General features: G+C 41.4%; 1 protein-coding gene across 4 annotated transcripts in view; it reads left to right on the top strand.

Moving 5' to 3' along the window:
* The window catches only part of LOC149301598 (uncharacterized), a 170,187-nt gene extending 153,293 nt beyond the window's left edge, over positions 1-16,894 (top strand). The window contains exons 1-5 of one of the 4 annotated variants that reach the window (XM_089484035.1): positions 7,377-8,591; positions 10,246-10,327; positions 11,467-11,633; positions 12,452-12,572; positions 14,641-16,894. In XM_089484035.1, coding sequence (XP_089340161.1) covers positions 11,559-11,633; positions 12,452-12,572; positions 14,641-15,962 — 1,518 coding nt within the window. In that variant the 5' untranslated portion in view covers positions 7,377-8,591; positions 10,246-10,327; positions 11,467-11,558 and the 3' untranslated portion in view covers positions 15,963-16,894. Of the gene's footprint in view, positions 1-7,376; positions 8,592-10,245; positions 10,328-11,466; positions 11,634-12,451; positions 12,573-14,640 lie in introns of those variants that run through there. The other 3 variants (XM_089484036.1, XM_089484037.1, XM_089484038.1) reach the window with 3 other exon arrangements.
* Positions 16,895-17,257: the final 363 nt, after the last annotated feature.

Raw genomic sequence — 17,257 nt, forward strand, 5'->3', positions numbered from 1 at the left:
GGGAGCAGGATGCCAGGACTACAGCCCCCATCATCCCCAGCAGCAGGGAGGGGGATGGCTTGGAGCCCTAGGTACCCCAGGCATGGTTTGGGGAGGCCACTCTCATCAAGGAATGTGTGTGTGTGTGTGTATATATACTTTCTCTCTCTCTCTCTCTCTCTCTATATATATATATATATATATATATATATAAGCACTCTAGGAGCATATAGGAATTGTGTTCATATATATATATATATATATGTATGTATATACACACATATATATATATATACAAGAAATAAATATATTTGTGCTCTTTCAGTATATATATATATATATATATATATATATATATATAAGCATTCTAGGAGTATATGAGGAAAATATATACACATAGACACCAGGAATATATATATATGTTCTCTCTCTCTGTCTATACATACACACACATACCAGGAATATATATATTCTCTCTCTCTCTCTCTCTCTCTCTCTCTCTCTCTCTCTATATATATATATATATATATGTAAGCACTCTAGGAGTATATAGGAATATGTGTGTGTGTATACACCAGAAATAAATATATTTCTGCTCTTTCTGTTTATATATATTGCTTTCTATATGTGTATATATGTATGTATGTATATGTAAGCAATCTAGGAGTATATGAGGAAAATATATACACACACACACACTAGAAATACATATATATGTTCTCTCTCTCTCTCTCTCTGTACATATACACACACACACACTCTAGTAGCATATAGAAATATGCATGTGTCTATACACACACACACAAGGAATATATATATGTTCTTTCTCTCTCTATATGTGTGTGTGTGTGTGTGTGTGTGTGTATATATATATATATATAGAGAGAGAGAGAGAGAGAGAGAGAGTTGCGCTGGAGGAGCTACAAAGGCCTAGTAGAATATTCTCTCTAGGAACCTATAGGTCCTCCAGCTCAACTCTGTGGTCATCGTCCAACAGACATTGACCATAGAGTCGCGCTGGAGGAGCTACAAAGGCCTAGTAGAATATTCTCTCTAGGAACCTATAGGTCCTCCAGATCAACTCTGTGGTCATCTTCCGACAGACATTGACCATAGAGTCGCACTGGAGGAGCTACAAAGGCCTAGTAGAATATTTTCTCTAGGAACCTATAGGTCCTCCAGATCAACTCTGTGGTCATCTTCCGACAGACATTGACCATAGAGTCTCGCTGGAGGAGCTACAAAGGCCTAGTAGAATATTCTCTCTAGGAACCTATGGGTCCTCCAGCTCAACTATGTGATCATCGTCCGACAGACATTGACCATAGAGTTGCACTGGAGGAGGACCTAGAGATTCCTAGAGAGAACATATTATCATGTCAAAAAATGTGACATTTCGCCCTGTCCAAAATGGGAAGTGTCTGGCTGTTTGCTTTAAGTTTGAAAAACACTCTTAGGATGCCTGAAGCATTTAAACAGCATGCCTCCAAGTGACCCGAAGTAGCTTTATTTTGGCCTGTCTGTTCGGGCCCTTATAGATCAGAAACCCAATGGGTGAAGCATGAGGGAAAGCTAGACTCAGTATTAAGGTTTACCTCCCGACAGTGCAGGACAATGTGCAAATCCCACAATACTTTTTAAAAAGTCAAACAAACATGAGCAGCACTTCCCACCATTTACTCGAGGCTCACTGATACAACATGGACCTTTTGGGGTACACAGATGTTGAAACCCACTGGTCTAAAGACTTTAAACTTCACAAAGTGAAGGATTTGCCTTCTTTCTTTCTCTTATGCTTATGTTATATCATAAAGCACCATGCACGATGTTTATATTAATTCTTTATCCACTTTGTCACTACTACTGATGGGAGCAAACGGGAGCAGCAGCGACTCCATATTAAAAGAAACAAAAAAGGTAGGAACATACTGGGGGGAAACATACTACTCTGAAACCATCCAAGAATTGTTATCTTGAAGAACTTGGAAAAGTTAGGGTTTTTTAGATGACAAATTCCAGGATGCTGGCTGAGAAATTTTGGTATTGTCCAAAAAAGGTAACTTCCCAAGCTCTCTGTGTTGCACTTTTGCAGTTACCCTGTCCAAGGCCCTTATCACACGAGCAAAATTTGAAGTTATCCCAGGGTCAATGTGAAGGCAATGCAGGGGCAATCGTGGGGTTTCAGTCAGTAGCCATGGGCTACTGGGAAGCCATGGGAAGCGTTCTCAGGGAATTTGTGATTGTCATCTGGCTGTCTAATAATGTTTGATGTGATGTGATCTGCTTTTGTATTTGATGTTTTTGATTTGTCTTTTCTTTCCACATAGTAATTTTATCTATTCCTCTATTTAATTGTTATTATCTTAGAGTGTATGCCTTGGGCAGGCTTTTATATACTCCTTAATTTTACCGACTTTGTACAGCGCTGTGTATAATTACAGCGCTCTAGAAATAAAGTTTAATAATAATAATAATAATAATAATAGCCATCTTAAACACAATCAGGGGTCATTTCAGGATCATTCTGGGGTTAGGTAAATCCTCTTTCCACCTGAATTTACCTAACCCTGGAATGACACCATTTGTGTTTAGGATGGCTCCTGATTGTGTTTGGCATTGTGTGATAAACAAACTTGAAACTTTACCTAACCCTGGAATGACCCCCGATTGTGTTTAGGATGGCTGCTGATTGCCTTTGGTGTCGTGTGATAAACAAACTTGAAACCCAATGATTGCCCCTGTATTGCCTTCACATTGCCCTCACATTGACCCTGGGATAACTTCAAATTTAGCTCGTTTGATAAGGGCCCTAGTAATGTATTGCTAGGAGTCCCGTTGGTCCCACAGTTCTCCATGTTGATACAGAGCACTGTGAGACCATCAGACCCATAGCAATACATTACTAGGAGAGTCTGACTGCAAGTTGGGACATAGAGATACAGTCCCCTGGGATGGCATGGGCCCACTCTCACCATGTTGTACTGCGTGTCAGTGCTTCTTACATAACGGTAGCTTCCAGCACAGAAATTGGCCTTATAACCTTTGGGCTGTTGGATCCACGTCAATTTCAGATCTTTGTGGAAATCAATGTACCAGGTGCGGAGGCAGCAGGCATGATCTGTACTCCTGAAAGAAGGTGGAGATGTGAGCAGGGAGTAAGGAGAAAAAACCATAAGTATAGAAGCAGCAAATTCACACTGTATTAACTAATGGGACTAACAGCTACAGGAGGAGGCACCGGCTAAACAAAAATAGCTGAGATATATAAATGAGGCTGGTGTCCTGTACTTAGAGTAATAGAAACATAGCGTTGGAAGGAACCAATGACTTGGGAAAATGCCAAAGGCTTGGAATGGTTGTTGAAGAAAGCCAAAGCAGAAAGTGCAAAGGCAGGCTTACAACTGAACATTAAATAAGAAAACAAAAATAAATACCTCTGTTGATTTACAGAACTTTAAAGTACTGCAGATGATAAAGTGACCATATTATGAGAAGACAGGACTCACTAGAAAAGACAATAATGCTTGGTGAGATTGAGGGTAGTAGGAAAAGAGGAAAACTTAATACCAGATGGAGATAATCATGGATCAAGCTTGTTTTCTGCTGTTCCAGAGAGCAGGACCCGGAACAATAGATGCAAGCTACAGGAAAAGAGATTCCACCTCAACATTTGGAGGAACTTCCTGACAGTAAGAGATGTTTGACAGTGGAACACACTTCCTCAATGGAGATTTTGGTGGAGTCTCTCTCCTTGGAGGTCTTCAAACAGAGGCTGGATGGCCATCTGTCAGGGATGCTTTGATTGATAGTTCCTGCATGACAGAATGGGGTTGGACTGGATCAGGGCCCTTGGGGTCTCTTCCAACTTCCTTGGATTTCCCCCCAGAAGCCATGTCCCTGGAAGGCGGAAGTCCTGACCCCAGAAGTCCCAATCCTAAAAGTACCACCCCTGGGACCCACTGACACCCGATGCAGAAATGCCACTGACTTTGGGCACTCGATCTCCCTCCCAGGCTCCACCGTTTCTTAGAAAGATGGAAACCTTCAACAGAGAGTCCTTAGGGGTCAAGCCAAGCTCTCCTCTGCTTTCCCAAGGCCTCCTTCTCCATCCACTGCTGGTCTTTGGAAGGGAGACATAGACTGCTCTTGGGAAAGTTACTTTTGGAGGGATAGGGACTCCCAAAACCTCCCAGTCTGGCTCTAATCTTAAGTATGTCAAATCTCTGCAGTGGACAGGTCCAAGTCTTACGGAAGGAATGGGCCCTCGCTCTGTATCTCCATTAGAAAAAGACTGATTCATCATAACTAGGGCTATGTTTCATGTTCTTTGGATGTGCAGCCAGGCAAACAGAAAGCTTCAAAGATTTCAAAGGTTTACTGGATGGAAACAGAAGTACAACTTGTCTTAAATTCATAAGGAAAGACAGCACCAAAGGGAGCTCTGATAGTCTTACAGAACAGAATATAGAGAGACTCTCCCTCCAAACAAAAAGGACAATGGAGCCTTGTTATACACTGGGGTTTGGTTCCAAGTTCCCCTGTGAATAACAAAATCCGTGGATGCTCAAGTCCCATTTAATATAGTGACATAGCAAAATGGTGTCCCTTATAAAAAAATGGAAAATCAAGCTTTGATATTTGAAATTTATACTTTTTTGAAAACATTTTCAAACCGTGGATGCTTGAACTGTTACCCATGCTGCAATATAAATTTTGGAATCAATGATAACCCTTGGATGACCCCTGGCCAGACTCCAAGCCTGTCCGCCATTACTGGCAAAGCGAGAGGACATGTACACCTCCCCTAAGGGAGTTCCCATATTAACATCTCAGTGGGTCCAGGGAAGTCGCATGAAGGGATTATCTCAAGGCTGGGAAGAGTGAAAGGATTGCCTTCCCTGAAGCTATCAACCTCCTCCTCGAACCTATTGTCCAAGTGGCATAAGCCCTTTATACTATCTAAAGCAGACATCCAGGTGAAAAGAAAATCTTCAGAACACCTTTGTTTCGGCCAAGCCAGCCTCTTTGCCTCAGGCCAGATTTGGCCTATAAAAAGTCCCCACTTTGGCTGCTCAGCGCGCCATTTTCAAGGTCTACTCACTCCACGTCAGTCAGACCTCTGTTTTGGTAGCCGGCATTTCTGCTCACTCCCAGGTTGCAGAACAGACTTGTCTCACTGTCCAGCACCCCATTCGCTCCCCGGAGGGAATCTACATTATGGTAAGCATCTCCATTAGTAACGCCTGAAATCTGTTCCCATTTTCCAACCCTAATTTTCCTGAGTCCTGAGTGTGTGTGTGAGTGTATGCGCAACGTATGTGTTTTTCCCCTATTTCAATAAATTAGACATCTAGTTATTAATATCCGTCTCAGCTTTATTTATTGGGATCCCCTGGTCTACTCCGTATACATATCGGGAGGGCGATTTCGGTGGGCTCTTGTAGCCAGCCCCTCTTGCAATATTTGAGCTAATAACAATAATAATAAAATTCCCCCTACGGACCCTTGGCTACAGAACCGTGTATAAAAAATCCGTGTATAAGAAAGGCCGACTGCATTTCACACTCCCCCTTTCCCCCTTTCTGTACATGCGGATAGCAAAACAAAGAATGAGGTATGAACGGCTGTGCAATTCAGAGGTCAAGGTTTGTATATGCTTTTTGATAAACTTTAGTATTTTCAAGGTGCAGCTTTATAAATGCTTTAATTTTAAAAATATATATATAGTTATAATTGTAATGCTTCTGCATTGTTTTGGATTTGTACTGTTTTAAATGTGTTGCTAGCCACCCTGAGTCCCTATATTGGGAGAAAGGACACATGCAAGTCAATAAAAAAAAAGTTGGAGATCCCTTGAAGATCCATGAGTTTCTTGCTTCCGATTGCCCCTCCACCAACAGAGAAAGAGACTGAATGAGTCTGTCAAGAATAGCTATGGGCCAGTTTTGGCACCTGGGGTGTATCTCCATTGCCCAGACATAGCACTTTGATGAAACCATGAAACTTCCCTTTCATGAAACCATGAAAGGGAAACTAGTTTTGGAGTCAGCGAATGTTGTGTGTGTCAGTTAAGGGCTGGAAAGGAGAGATTCTGCAAATGGAAATAGAAAATAAACCTGAAATTTTCTTACTGGGAATGATAAATGACAAACTAGAAAAAGAACATGGAAGGACCTTATTTGATATGTTTGCTGCAGCAAGAAACATGTATGCTAAATACTGGAAATAAGAGAAAATTCAGGAGTTATCAGATTGGTACAATAAACTATATGAGTATATAGAGAATGACAAATTGACACAATTATTACGGAACAGATCAGATGAAAACTTTGAGAGAGACTAGTGAAAATAGCAACTTACTTGAGATCCGTGTAATTATATGAATATCTGAATCTATAAAATTATGTTGAGATAGATAAGGTATAGAAAGAAAGATATGCAAAATAAATTGAATAACAAGAAATCTCAGGCGGGATACAGACCACCGCTTTGCGGCGGTCTCCCGCCGGCACCATTTGCTCCGCGAGGGAGCCGCAGCAGCCAAACCGCGTGGCTCCCGCGCGGAGCAAAAAAGAAGCTCCATTTCGGAGCTTCTTTTTGCGGCGCCTTTATGACGTCGCGAGGCGCCTGGCGCAGACTCGCGACGTCATAGGCGCCGCGACACGTCTGGACGCTATGCGTCCAGTACGTAAACATGGCGGCCCCCATGTGGAAGGGGCGCCGCCATGTTGTACGTATTCTATACGTACTAGGGTTAGGGGGGTGCGGAAGCACCGCCCCTTCCTAACCCTAGTACGTATAGAAGACGTACTATATGGCGGTTTGTATCCCGCCTCAATGTCATGTAATTTAGGGGGTTAGATAGACTGAGATAACTTAATATGATAGACTGCGATATAGATTTCGACTTCAGATACATACGTACATATATATGATCAAGGATAAGGACATAGAAATACAGATTAATATGTATGTATATAAAGCAATAAAGGAAAAATAGATATAAAATAAAGTATTTAAGAAAATATAGAAATCACCATTTTAACATGTATATATGCAAAACAATTAAGAATTTTTTTATAAATAAGGTTTATATAAAAGTCAGTACAGTCGGCCCTTCTTGTACACAGATTTTTTTATACACGGATTCAAGCATAAACGGTTTGAATATGTAAAAAAAAAGTATAAATTTCAAATATCAAACCTTGATTTTCCATTTTTATAAGGGACACCATTTTGCTATGTCATTATATTTAATGGGACTTGAGCATACACAGATTTTGTTATACACGGGGGCTCTTGGAACCAAACCCCAGCGTATAACAAGGGTCCACTGTTTACATAAATATAAGAACCAACAGAGAGGAGTGGAAGTGATATATGTACATTGTATTTGTATCTTTTATTTGTGTGTTTGTTGTCTGATGAGTTTTATATTTATAGTTTCCGATTTTTAATTAATTTTTTAAAATAAAATACTGATGTTTCATAATTAATGCTGTCTTTCGCAGAGTCAAGATATGCAATGAAGAATGAGAATGCTTCAATTAATGCAAATGTTTATTGAATGTCACTTTAAGAGCAAGATACTTTCAAACCGAAAATTTTGTAGCAGAAGTAGCATGAAGATTGCAATAGACCTTTACAAAATACAACAAAATAAATGAAGGCTGCTTCTCCAAAAAAGTATTTTCATCCACCAACATTTATACACTTTGTCTCTAATGTGGATTTTTGGATGCCTCTAAAAGTGTAAATTCTGAGAAAAACATTTTCCACAGTCTTTCATTTCTATAGCTTCTCTTCTGTATGAATGCGATGGTGGTGTGTAAGATTGGTACCTGAAGCAAAACCCTTGCCACACTCCTGGCATTTGTATGGTTTCTCTCCTGTGTGGACTCTTTGATGTACAATAAGGTCTGACCTCTGAGGAAAACATTTTCCAAACTGCTGGCATGTGTAAGGTCTCTCTCCAGTCTCCATTTCCTCATGAATCTCAGGCTCTTCTATATAAAAAAGGGGGCAGACAAGACTCATCTCCGCATTAAGAGAGGAGAGGCCTCTGGAATCTACAATGGAGCTATGCAAACTAAACAAAGGAAAATGAGCATGAGAGATAAAGGAGTTTTGGTGTCCCTGTCCCTCTCTTCATAGATATTACTCATAATTGCTAAATGGAATCCCTTCAAATGTCTGAAAAACAGGGACTTGAGCTGGTTCACACCAGTTTACTTAAACCAGTTAACGTTTTCCAGGTTCATGGCTACCTCACAATACTCTTCTGGCTCTGTTATCGACACCTTCTGCCTCTCTTATGGACACCTGTTCTGGCTCCATTCTGGACTTTCCCAGAGTTCCTTTCCTGTCCAAACATATATATTGCTTGTTCCTTCCCTCTCCTCCATGTTTCCACATGCCTGATCTCCTTCCATTTCTCCCTCCTCTCTCCATCTTTCCCAGCTGCTCTCAGGTCCATCTGCACTGCTTCAGCATTTCACCTTCAGCATCTCTTCCCTGCCATTCTATATTTCACATTCTCTCTTACACACAGATAGAGAGAAAAAGAGAATGGTGCAGGAAAGAGACACTTTCAGTCCCATCTGGTGAGAAAGGTAAGATAATAAATATATGCAATTAATCCATTGGAATGGGTTAGGAAGGGTCTGGGAAGTGGAGTCCAGTTTTGGTGAGGATAGGGCTGCAGAGAGGAGCCTTCAAACAGCCTGAAGACATCTCCAAGACAGGGCTGGGCAGCTATTGGGGATTGGGCAGCCAGACTGGGCCCACAGGGATCTCAGAGGTAGCCCCATTGGACCACCTGGGGAGAAAAGAAATCATGTTTACCTCCTCAATATCCCCCAGCATCCTATTGCCATTGTTTGGCTCAATTTGAGCCATTGTAGGGCCAAGAGAGGATATTGGAACCCTCTCCAGAACATAGAAACACTGAAACATAGATCAAAAAGACCTAAAAACTTGCTAAGAGATGTACCAAAGAGCATTGGGACCCAAAACATATTAAGTGCCATGGTTCTTTCCTACGATAGATTTGCAGTTTAGCAAAGGGCATTTATAATCATCAGATGGAGAGCTCTACTGGCTCCGTAAAGTAAAGTACAAATCCCAAGATTCCAAGGATGTTACTTTGACCATTAAAGTGGAACCATAGTGCCATGTATGTAGCATGCAAGACCCCCCTCTTCTGAAGGAAGAGCAATGGATACAAGTTCCTTGCCCAGAGAGGATAGGTTTTCATAGGTTTCCATCATCACTTCGTTATATAAAAATGACTGCTTCGGACTCAAGAGTGACCATTCCTCCTCACTCCTTCCACTCTTCCCCTCCATCTCTCTCTCTCTCCTCTGAAGGCCTCAAACCGACAAGTGCCAAGAACTGAGGCATAGGCAGCCATTTTATGTTCCGGTGGCTATTTTGTGCTGCTTGTGACTGTGGGGAATAATATTTGCGAGGCGTTTCTGAGCGTCCAGACTAGGAGCGGTTTGGACGCAGTTTAGAAGCGGTTTAATCGTCGTTAGGCACAAACCCTTGAAGTGTTTGTGTAATGACTGGGCTCCAGTCAATGGAGGTCTTCTTCAGGCAGTAAAGGGAGGTTTATGCAAATGCAGAATGACATCACTGCTACGGAAGGCTCTCTTGAGCAATCAGAGAGCAAGATAAAGGTTCTTCTGGAAGCTTCCGTGAGAAGGAGATATAAGGCCTGAGAGACCAAGAGACAGTTGGGGGAATTGTGTCGGTTGGAGATCGAGAGAGAGAGAGTTAAAGAGCGGATCTTGGAAGTTAGTCTCAGAATTGGACGTTTAGGTTTATTTAATAGCTTGTATGAATTGAATATTATATACTTACAAATATTGTTCCTGCAAGATTCTTAATATCTTGTAAGACCTACTTTTTACTTATATTTCGTTATCTGTAATAAATACTTCATTGGAGTATCTACTACTCGACGCTCCTTTTACACGTGTTTTGGCTCGGTTGATGCTTGGGAAGATCAGTAAAGAAGTAGAAATAAGGTTCCTTAACTGGTCCCAGTGTAGGTTAAGGGAAGTCCTTTTATAATTCACTGGATGATTGCAGCGTGATGGAAGGAAGTTAAGGGTCTGCTGGGCTAAGAGCCATAATGTCTAAATGTCTAATTAACAATTTGTAAGCCATTCTGATAGCCTTTTGGCTGAAGAGAGGGCTATATTATTATTATTATTATTATTATTATCATCATCATCATCATCATCATCATTATTATTACAGGGCCGCAGTTTGGCTGCTTGGACCACCGGAGATCATCACAGTGAGTCAGTTGGAAAAGCCCATCTCACTCCAGAAAATAAAGGTACTTGAGGAGTTTGCACTCTACGTCTTTCTGTAATAATAGCTACAAAACTGATAATAGCATTTGGGACATTTAGTCTTTTAATAAAATATGGCAGATTTAAATGCTGCTTTAAAACCTCTTTCCATCTGCCAGGTTTGCGCTGGTTTTGGGGGAAATGAGAAAGTGTTGGGAGGGAGGGACTGCCAACAGAATTAGGAGATGCATTGCAGGCTATGGACAGTTTGCGGCCAAGAAAGGTCCAAAACACACGGCAGCAATAGTCCAGTTTGAGAGCACTTTAACTGCCCTGGCCCAGTGCTAGGGAATCCTGGGAACTGGAGTTTATTTGGGCACCAGAGCTCTCTGACAGAGAAGGCTCAATGTCTCAGAAAACTATATTTCCCAGAATTCCCTAGCACTTAGCCAGGGCAGTTAAAGCGGTTTCAGTTTGGATTATTGCTGCACTGTGTTTTGGACTTAGGTGAACCTTGGCAAGTCACACTCTCTCAGCCTCAGAGGATGGCAATGGAAACCCCTCTCTGAAGAAACCTGCCAAGGAAACCCCATGATAAGGTTGCCTTTGGGTCGCCATTAGTTGGAAACAACTTGGAGCCACACAACGGCAACAAGAGCAGTAACACCACTAACAAGGCTTAATCACATCTCACAAGCCAGCTAGGGAGAAAGAAAGAAAGAAAGAAAAAGAAAGAAAGAAAGAAAGAAGATGTGGGAGTTGTAGTCCTCGGTTCAGAGGGATTGGAGGGGCCTTACTGCAGGGCAGGACCCCTCCTCTTTCTGGCCATGTGGATGCTGGGAGATGCAGTCCAGGAAATACACTGCAAATCCCATTGGCAAGATAAAAGGCTACTACTGCCTTTCAGATCCAGTTTGCCCCAAATCCTTTATGAGGCCAGAAACCCCTTTGTTAGGAAGCGACCCCCAAATATCTCAGGAGGCTCTATATCTCCCAAGGCCCCCTTCCTCCAGGACCCCCTTCCACTCTTCCGAGGTCACTAAAATGAGTACCCAGACTGTTGGGGGCAAATTAGCTTACTTGCTAATTAGCTTACTTGCTGTTCACTGCTATGACCTTTGGAATAGCGGTATATAAATAAAACAAATTATTAATTAAGTCTAACCCTGGTCTCGTTTGTCAGGAACTTCATCTCGACCCTCTTGTACACACTTTTGGAGTATCTTTTGCTGAAGTGACCCAAGTGCAGGACCACCAGGTCCCCCTGCCCACCTGATGGCCGACACAGAGGCCAAGTGGAGGGAGTTGGGCTCCAAGGGAAAGAAGAAGCAGAGGTACAACAACTCTTTGGTAAGTTACCATCCTGACTTAGTTTCATCTGTGTCACTGCTGGGCCTGCTCATGAAAGCAAGCGGAGAATATACTGTCTCAATTTGGCAGAGTGAGTCCTGGTTAATGCTCTGTCACCTCATTTTTTTAGGGGCTTTGAAAATGTCCTATTTTTCTCTCCTCTCTGCCACTTTCCCCCTTGTCCTCAGGTCAGTTGGTTGCTGCAAAATGTGTTCCAAGTTCAAAAGACATGTGCAGCCCATCAACTCAAAAGAGGGGAGAGGGGAGAATAGGAGGGGGCAGGGTCTTGTACCCTTCCTCACTTCTGCGATCTTCATCATTTACAACTTTGGCCATCTTGACCCCCTTCTGGTGTTGCTTGTCCACATGTGTCTTGCTTTCCAAATCTGTGAAATGCTGGGGGATTTGGAATAATATCTCTGTATCTTAATTGAGGGTGAGCCCAGTGGCCCTCAATCCCAGAGTACTCCCCAGAACTGTTTTTAAAAATGAAATTTGCCTCTGAGATTAGGTGAGATATGGCTAAGTGCATTATAATTAATTGGTGACAATACACGTTGGAATAGTCAGTATCCTAATCTATCATCAATATCCCAGAAATGGTCTAAATTATATTTTTTTATTATATTGTATATTATATTGAAAGGATTTGAGACAAACTGGGTCTCAAAGACAGTAACTTTTTGCTTGCTTGCAGAATTTAAAGTTTATTTCCTGGACTGAATTCTGAAGTGTTGAAATAATATTTATGATGCACCGTGTGCTTTCCTCCCCTTTTGTTTAGTCACTCTCTGGATGAGGGCTATTTTCTATTTCAGGTGACCTTTGCGGACGTGGCGGTATATTTCACTGAAGAGGAATGGAAACTGTTGACGAAGAAGCTGAAACTTATGTACAGTTTCGTGATGATGGAGAATTATGAGAATGTGGCCTCTGTGGGTAAGGAACCTGAATCCATCGCCCTTCCTGTGAAGACTGAGGGCCCTTTCATAATTCACTGTCAGAGCGCTTTGTTTCCACTTTAGAATTATTGAATCAAACCAACTTCCTGATAGTAAGGGCTGTTTGACAGTGAAACACACTCCTTCCTTGGAGTGTAGAGGAGTCTCCCTCCTTGGAGGTCTTTAACAGAGGCTAGATGGCCATCTTTTGGTGATGCTTTGATTGAGAGTTCCTGCATGGCAGGAGGTTGGACTGGATGACCCTTGTGGTCCCTTCCAACTGTACTATTCTATGATTCTATGAGTAATATCCATGAAGGGAAGAAAGCAGAAACAAAACTTGCTGTTTTGCTAATGTTTCTTTTCTACCTGAGTTTGCTTAGCTCCATGGTTGATTCAAGAGGTCCTTTGTTACCCAAAATGCTGGAGTCTGGGGAGGACATCCGCAAGCGCTATGCTTTTAGGGGGATTTGGTACTTAGCTCAATAGAACGAAATAGTTTCACTGGGGCAATGGTGACCTCTGGACTCAGCCAAGCTATAGCAGGTCCTGAATAATAATAATAAAAAAACTTCAGAGGCATTTGAAATAGGTTTTTGTATTTTATTTAGGGGGAAAGCAAAACACACAGACACATATATATAAGTGTTCACGCACACATGCAAGAACTAGGTAACAGTGGCGGGAGTGGTGAATACATGTAAGGCTTTGTTAATGGTGATAAGTTACCTATCCAGATCTTTATGCTGAGGATTTGGAATGGGGAGAAGTCTGTAGTTCCTGCAACAATTGGGGTTGGTGAGTGCATTGAGGTGCTTAGCCATGAAAACAGAGTGTCTGTCTGTAACTGGACTGACACCGAAGAACAGCAAGTTGGACCTGACATTTATACTGAAATTGGTGATGGGGACAAAAACTGAGGGTTTGGAAAGGTTTATATCACTTTAGAATATTTCCTGTGTGGAGAAAGAATGGTGTGAAACTGAATTGAATGCAATGGGTGTTTGATGCAAATACCTCAGACAAAAGGGATTAGCACACTGCCTCTCAGGTCCTGAATAATATCATAGAAGAGTCCGGAAGCCAACCTCCAAATATATGTATTAGCAATACACTGACCACTTTCCACACATAAAAATAAGTCACAAACACAGTAGATTTCATTCAGTTCTTTATCTTGAGTTGCAAAATAATACAAATCAATGAATGAATAATTTATTACGGGACATGGCCAGCTTAAACAACAACAACAAAATAAATACAAGTATTACAAAGCATCACAAGAAGTAAATTGCCTTCTAGCAATAAGGGTAAACATCAGTTCATAAAATGAAATCCTAAACCTGGCAGGTAAAAATTGTCCCAAATAACTCTGAGAAATATAAACTTAAAACAGTAGCCTGACACTATGTCATAATTATTTCAAGATATTTCATGGTTGTTTCTGCATCAGTTTCAAAAAAATTATGCGACAAATAATTGCAGCTGCACAATATTTGGCAACTTTAACAGTTACTTGCTCCTAATAATACAATTATTTGCAAGCTCTCCTCTCTGACTTCCATGAACTTGACTATCTCTTCTATACACACAACTCTAGTGCAATCGAGACCAATCCACATGCGAGCTGTATACTGTATTGGTTGTGAGTCATCTCCTCGTGCCAAACAGCATGAAGCATTCTCTGCATTTACCTTCCATCATGCCTTGGGCTCTGACTCAGCACTCTATGGCAGTCTCACAGGATATGATGCCACCTGTCAATCAAAGTATTTCTACACATGTTTAATAGAATATTTTTTCAACCGTTCTTAGTCTGACTATCTGCTTCCAGTGATTCCCTTAAGGCAGTTCCCCTCCAATCTCTTCTTTGCTAGCTCCTATGAGTAAGGATACAATCGTTTCATGGATTTGGGATATCTGCAACAGGATCAGGCTCGGGTCACTCATACCAACTTTACTAATTTAATGTCAAATAGGGAAGGGTAAATGGGGGCTAAATCTGGGGGAAACACCCTCCTCTCTTAACTCTGATTTTTAGTCTTATCTGTTATTGTTCTTTACAGAAGAACATCTGAGTCATGAGAGAGTCCACACCAGAGGGAAGCCACACAAATGCCAGCATTGTGGGAAACGTTTTTCTAAGAAGTCAATCCGAGTGAGACATCAGAGAATCCACACTGGAGAGAAGTCATACAAATGCCAGCATTGTGGGAAATGTTTTTCTTGGAAGTCATACCTAGTGAAACATCAGAGAGTCCATACAGGAGTGAAGCCATACAAATGCCAGCATTGTGGGAACTGTTTTTCTCAGCAGTCACACCTAGTGAAACATCAGAGAGTCCACATGGGAGAGAAGCCATACAAATGCCAGCATTGTGGGAACTGTTTTTCTCAGAAGGCACACCTAGTGAAACATCAGAGAGTCCACATGGGAGAGAAGCCATACAAATGCCAGCATTGTGGGAAATGTTTTTCTTGGAAGTCAGACCTCGTGAAACATCAGAGGGTCCACACAGGAGAGAAGCCACACAAATGCCAGCATTGTGGGAAATGTTTTTCTTGGAAGTCAGACCTCGTGAAACATCAGAGAGTCCACACAGGAGAGAAGCCACACAAATGCCAGCATTGTGGGAAACGTTTTTCTGAGAGGTCAAACCGAGTGAGACATCAGAGAATCCACACAGGAGAGAAGCCATACAAATGCCAGCATTGTGGGAAATGTTTTTCTTTGAAGTCACATCTAGTGAGACATCAGAGAGGCCATATTGGAGAGAAGCCATACAAATGCCAGCATTGTGGGAAATGTTTTTCTTTCAAGTCAGACCTAGTGATACATCAGATAGTCCACACAGGAGAGAAGCCACACAAATGCCAGCATTGTGGGAAATGTTTTTCTTCGAAGTCAGAGCTAGTGATACATCAGAGATCTCACACAGGACAGAAGCCATACAAATGCCAGCAATGTGGGAAATGTTTTTCTCGGAAGTCAATCCTAGTGAAACATCAGAGAGTCCACACAGGAGAGAAGCCATACAAATGCCAGCATTGTGGGAAATGTTTTTCTCGGAAGTCAGTCTTAGTGACACATCAGAGAGTCCACACAGGAGAGAAGCCATACAAATGCCAACATTGTGGGAAATGTTTTTCTTTCAAGTCAGACCTAGTGAGACATCAGAGAGTCCACACTGGAGAGAAGCCATACAAATGCCAGCATTGTGGGAAATGTTTTTCTCGGCAGTCACACCTAGTGGCACACAAGAGAATCCACACAGGAGAGAAGCCACACAAATGCCAACATTGTGGGAAATGTTTTTCTCGGAAGTCATACCTAGTGAGACATGAAAGAGTCCACACAGGAGCGAAGCCATACAAATGCCAGCAGTGAACTACTGTAATATTATTTTTGTCAAGAAGAAATACAGAAAATGTATTTTTTTAAAAAAGAACTTTTCTGTTTTCCCCAATTCAAAGCAACTATGAAAACATATGTAAATTAGGATGAATTAATCTGCTTCTCTCTTAAAGAGTAGAAACAAGAACCAAGCAGAAATGGAGGTTGGTTTTTTGTTTGTCTAGCTCTATTTTTCTTTGCTCAAAGATTATAACAGATAGGAAACTAGAAGAAATGAAAATTTAAGAAGTTTAGGCGCCATCTAGGAAGTATACAAAGTTTAGACATATAGAAACTAACTTGGCTTTTCCCCTTTATTTTTATATTCTTTGTATATTGTGTAAATATGTTTAACTGTGTAGTAATGTTTTGTCGTGTATGTCTTTTTAATTAATGTTCAATAATATATTTTAAAAGAAAATATATTTTCAATCCACCGGTGAAAAGGCCCTTGTGATTTTGTTTGTAAGGTTTGTCTGTCCATATGTTTGTGATTTGTCTGTCCATGTGTCTGTTTATGCTTTAAAGTTATATTTTGTTAAGTTTACATTTTAATTGCTATTACTATAGATCATTGCTTTGGGTTATAAACTTGGCTGAGGATTATGGGTTGTGGTATAGGTTAGGTAGCTGGGGGGCTGGGATTTGTTGCAGCTGGTTAGAATAGTTATGGGAATGATAGCTTTTGCAATGTTTAGGGTGTTGGCTGAAGAAAGTTGGAGGCCGGCATTAAGAGAAAGGGGACTAGTTTGTGGGAATGGCAAAGGGAGCCTTGTTACCTGTGGGGCATAGACTCTGGGAATTGGAGGTGGGGGCTAGGTTTGGAAGAGAGTGATGTTTTAGGCTTTGAGGTTTTAATGTATTGTTTGGATTGGAGTGGGCAGTTCTGGCTTAAACACTGGATTTTTAAGTATTCTCAATAAATTTCTTCGCTGTTTCAACACACTGGACTCTTTCTGAATTTGCACAAAATTGACCCTTTCTCTTTCCTCAGTCCTCTGTTACGAAGGATCGAATTAGGGGAATTTTAATTAGATCAAATATAGCTGAGAGGTGGTCCTAACAAAACCACATGCCTGAATGGGGTCCCACCGTTATATACCAGAGATCGACAGCAAGCCCCAAGAGAAAGGGACACTGATACCAACTAGGTCCAATTAAAAGCGTAACATTTGTTACAGCACAGGGAAAACCACACAGCAAAAGGGGGACACACACACACAGAGACACACACATTCGATACTGTAGCAGGGGATGGGTGAGTTAAGGAGATAGGTTTGAGAAAGAGA

This window comes from Sceloporus occidentalis, unplaced genomic scaffold (genome assembly GCF_023333645.1).
Source record: "Sceloporus occidentalis isolate IW3139 unplaced genomic scaffold, rSceOcc1.0.p SCAF_21, whole genome shotgun sequence".
Lineage (NCBI taxonomy): Eukaryota > Metazoa > Chordata > Lepidosauria > Squamata > Phrynosomatidae > Sceloporus > Sceloporus occidentalis.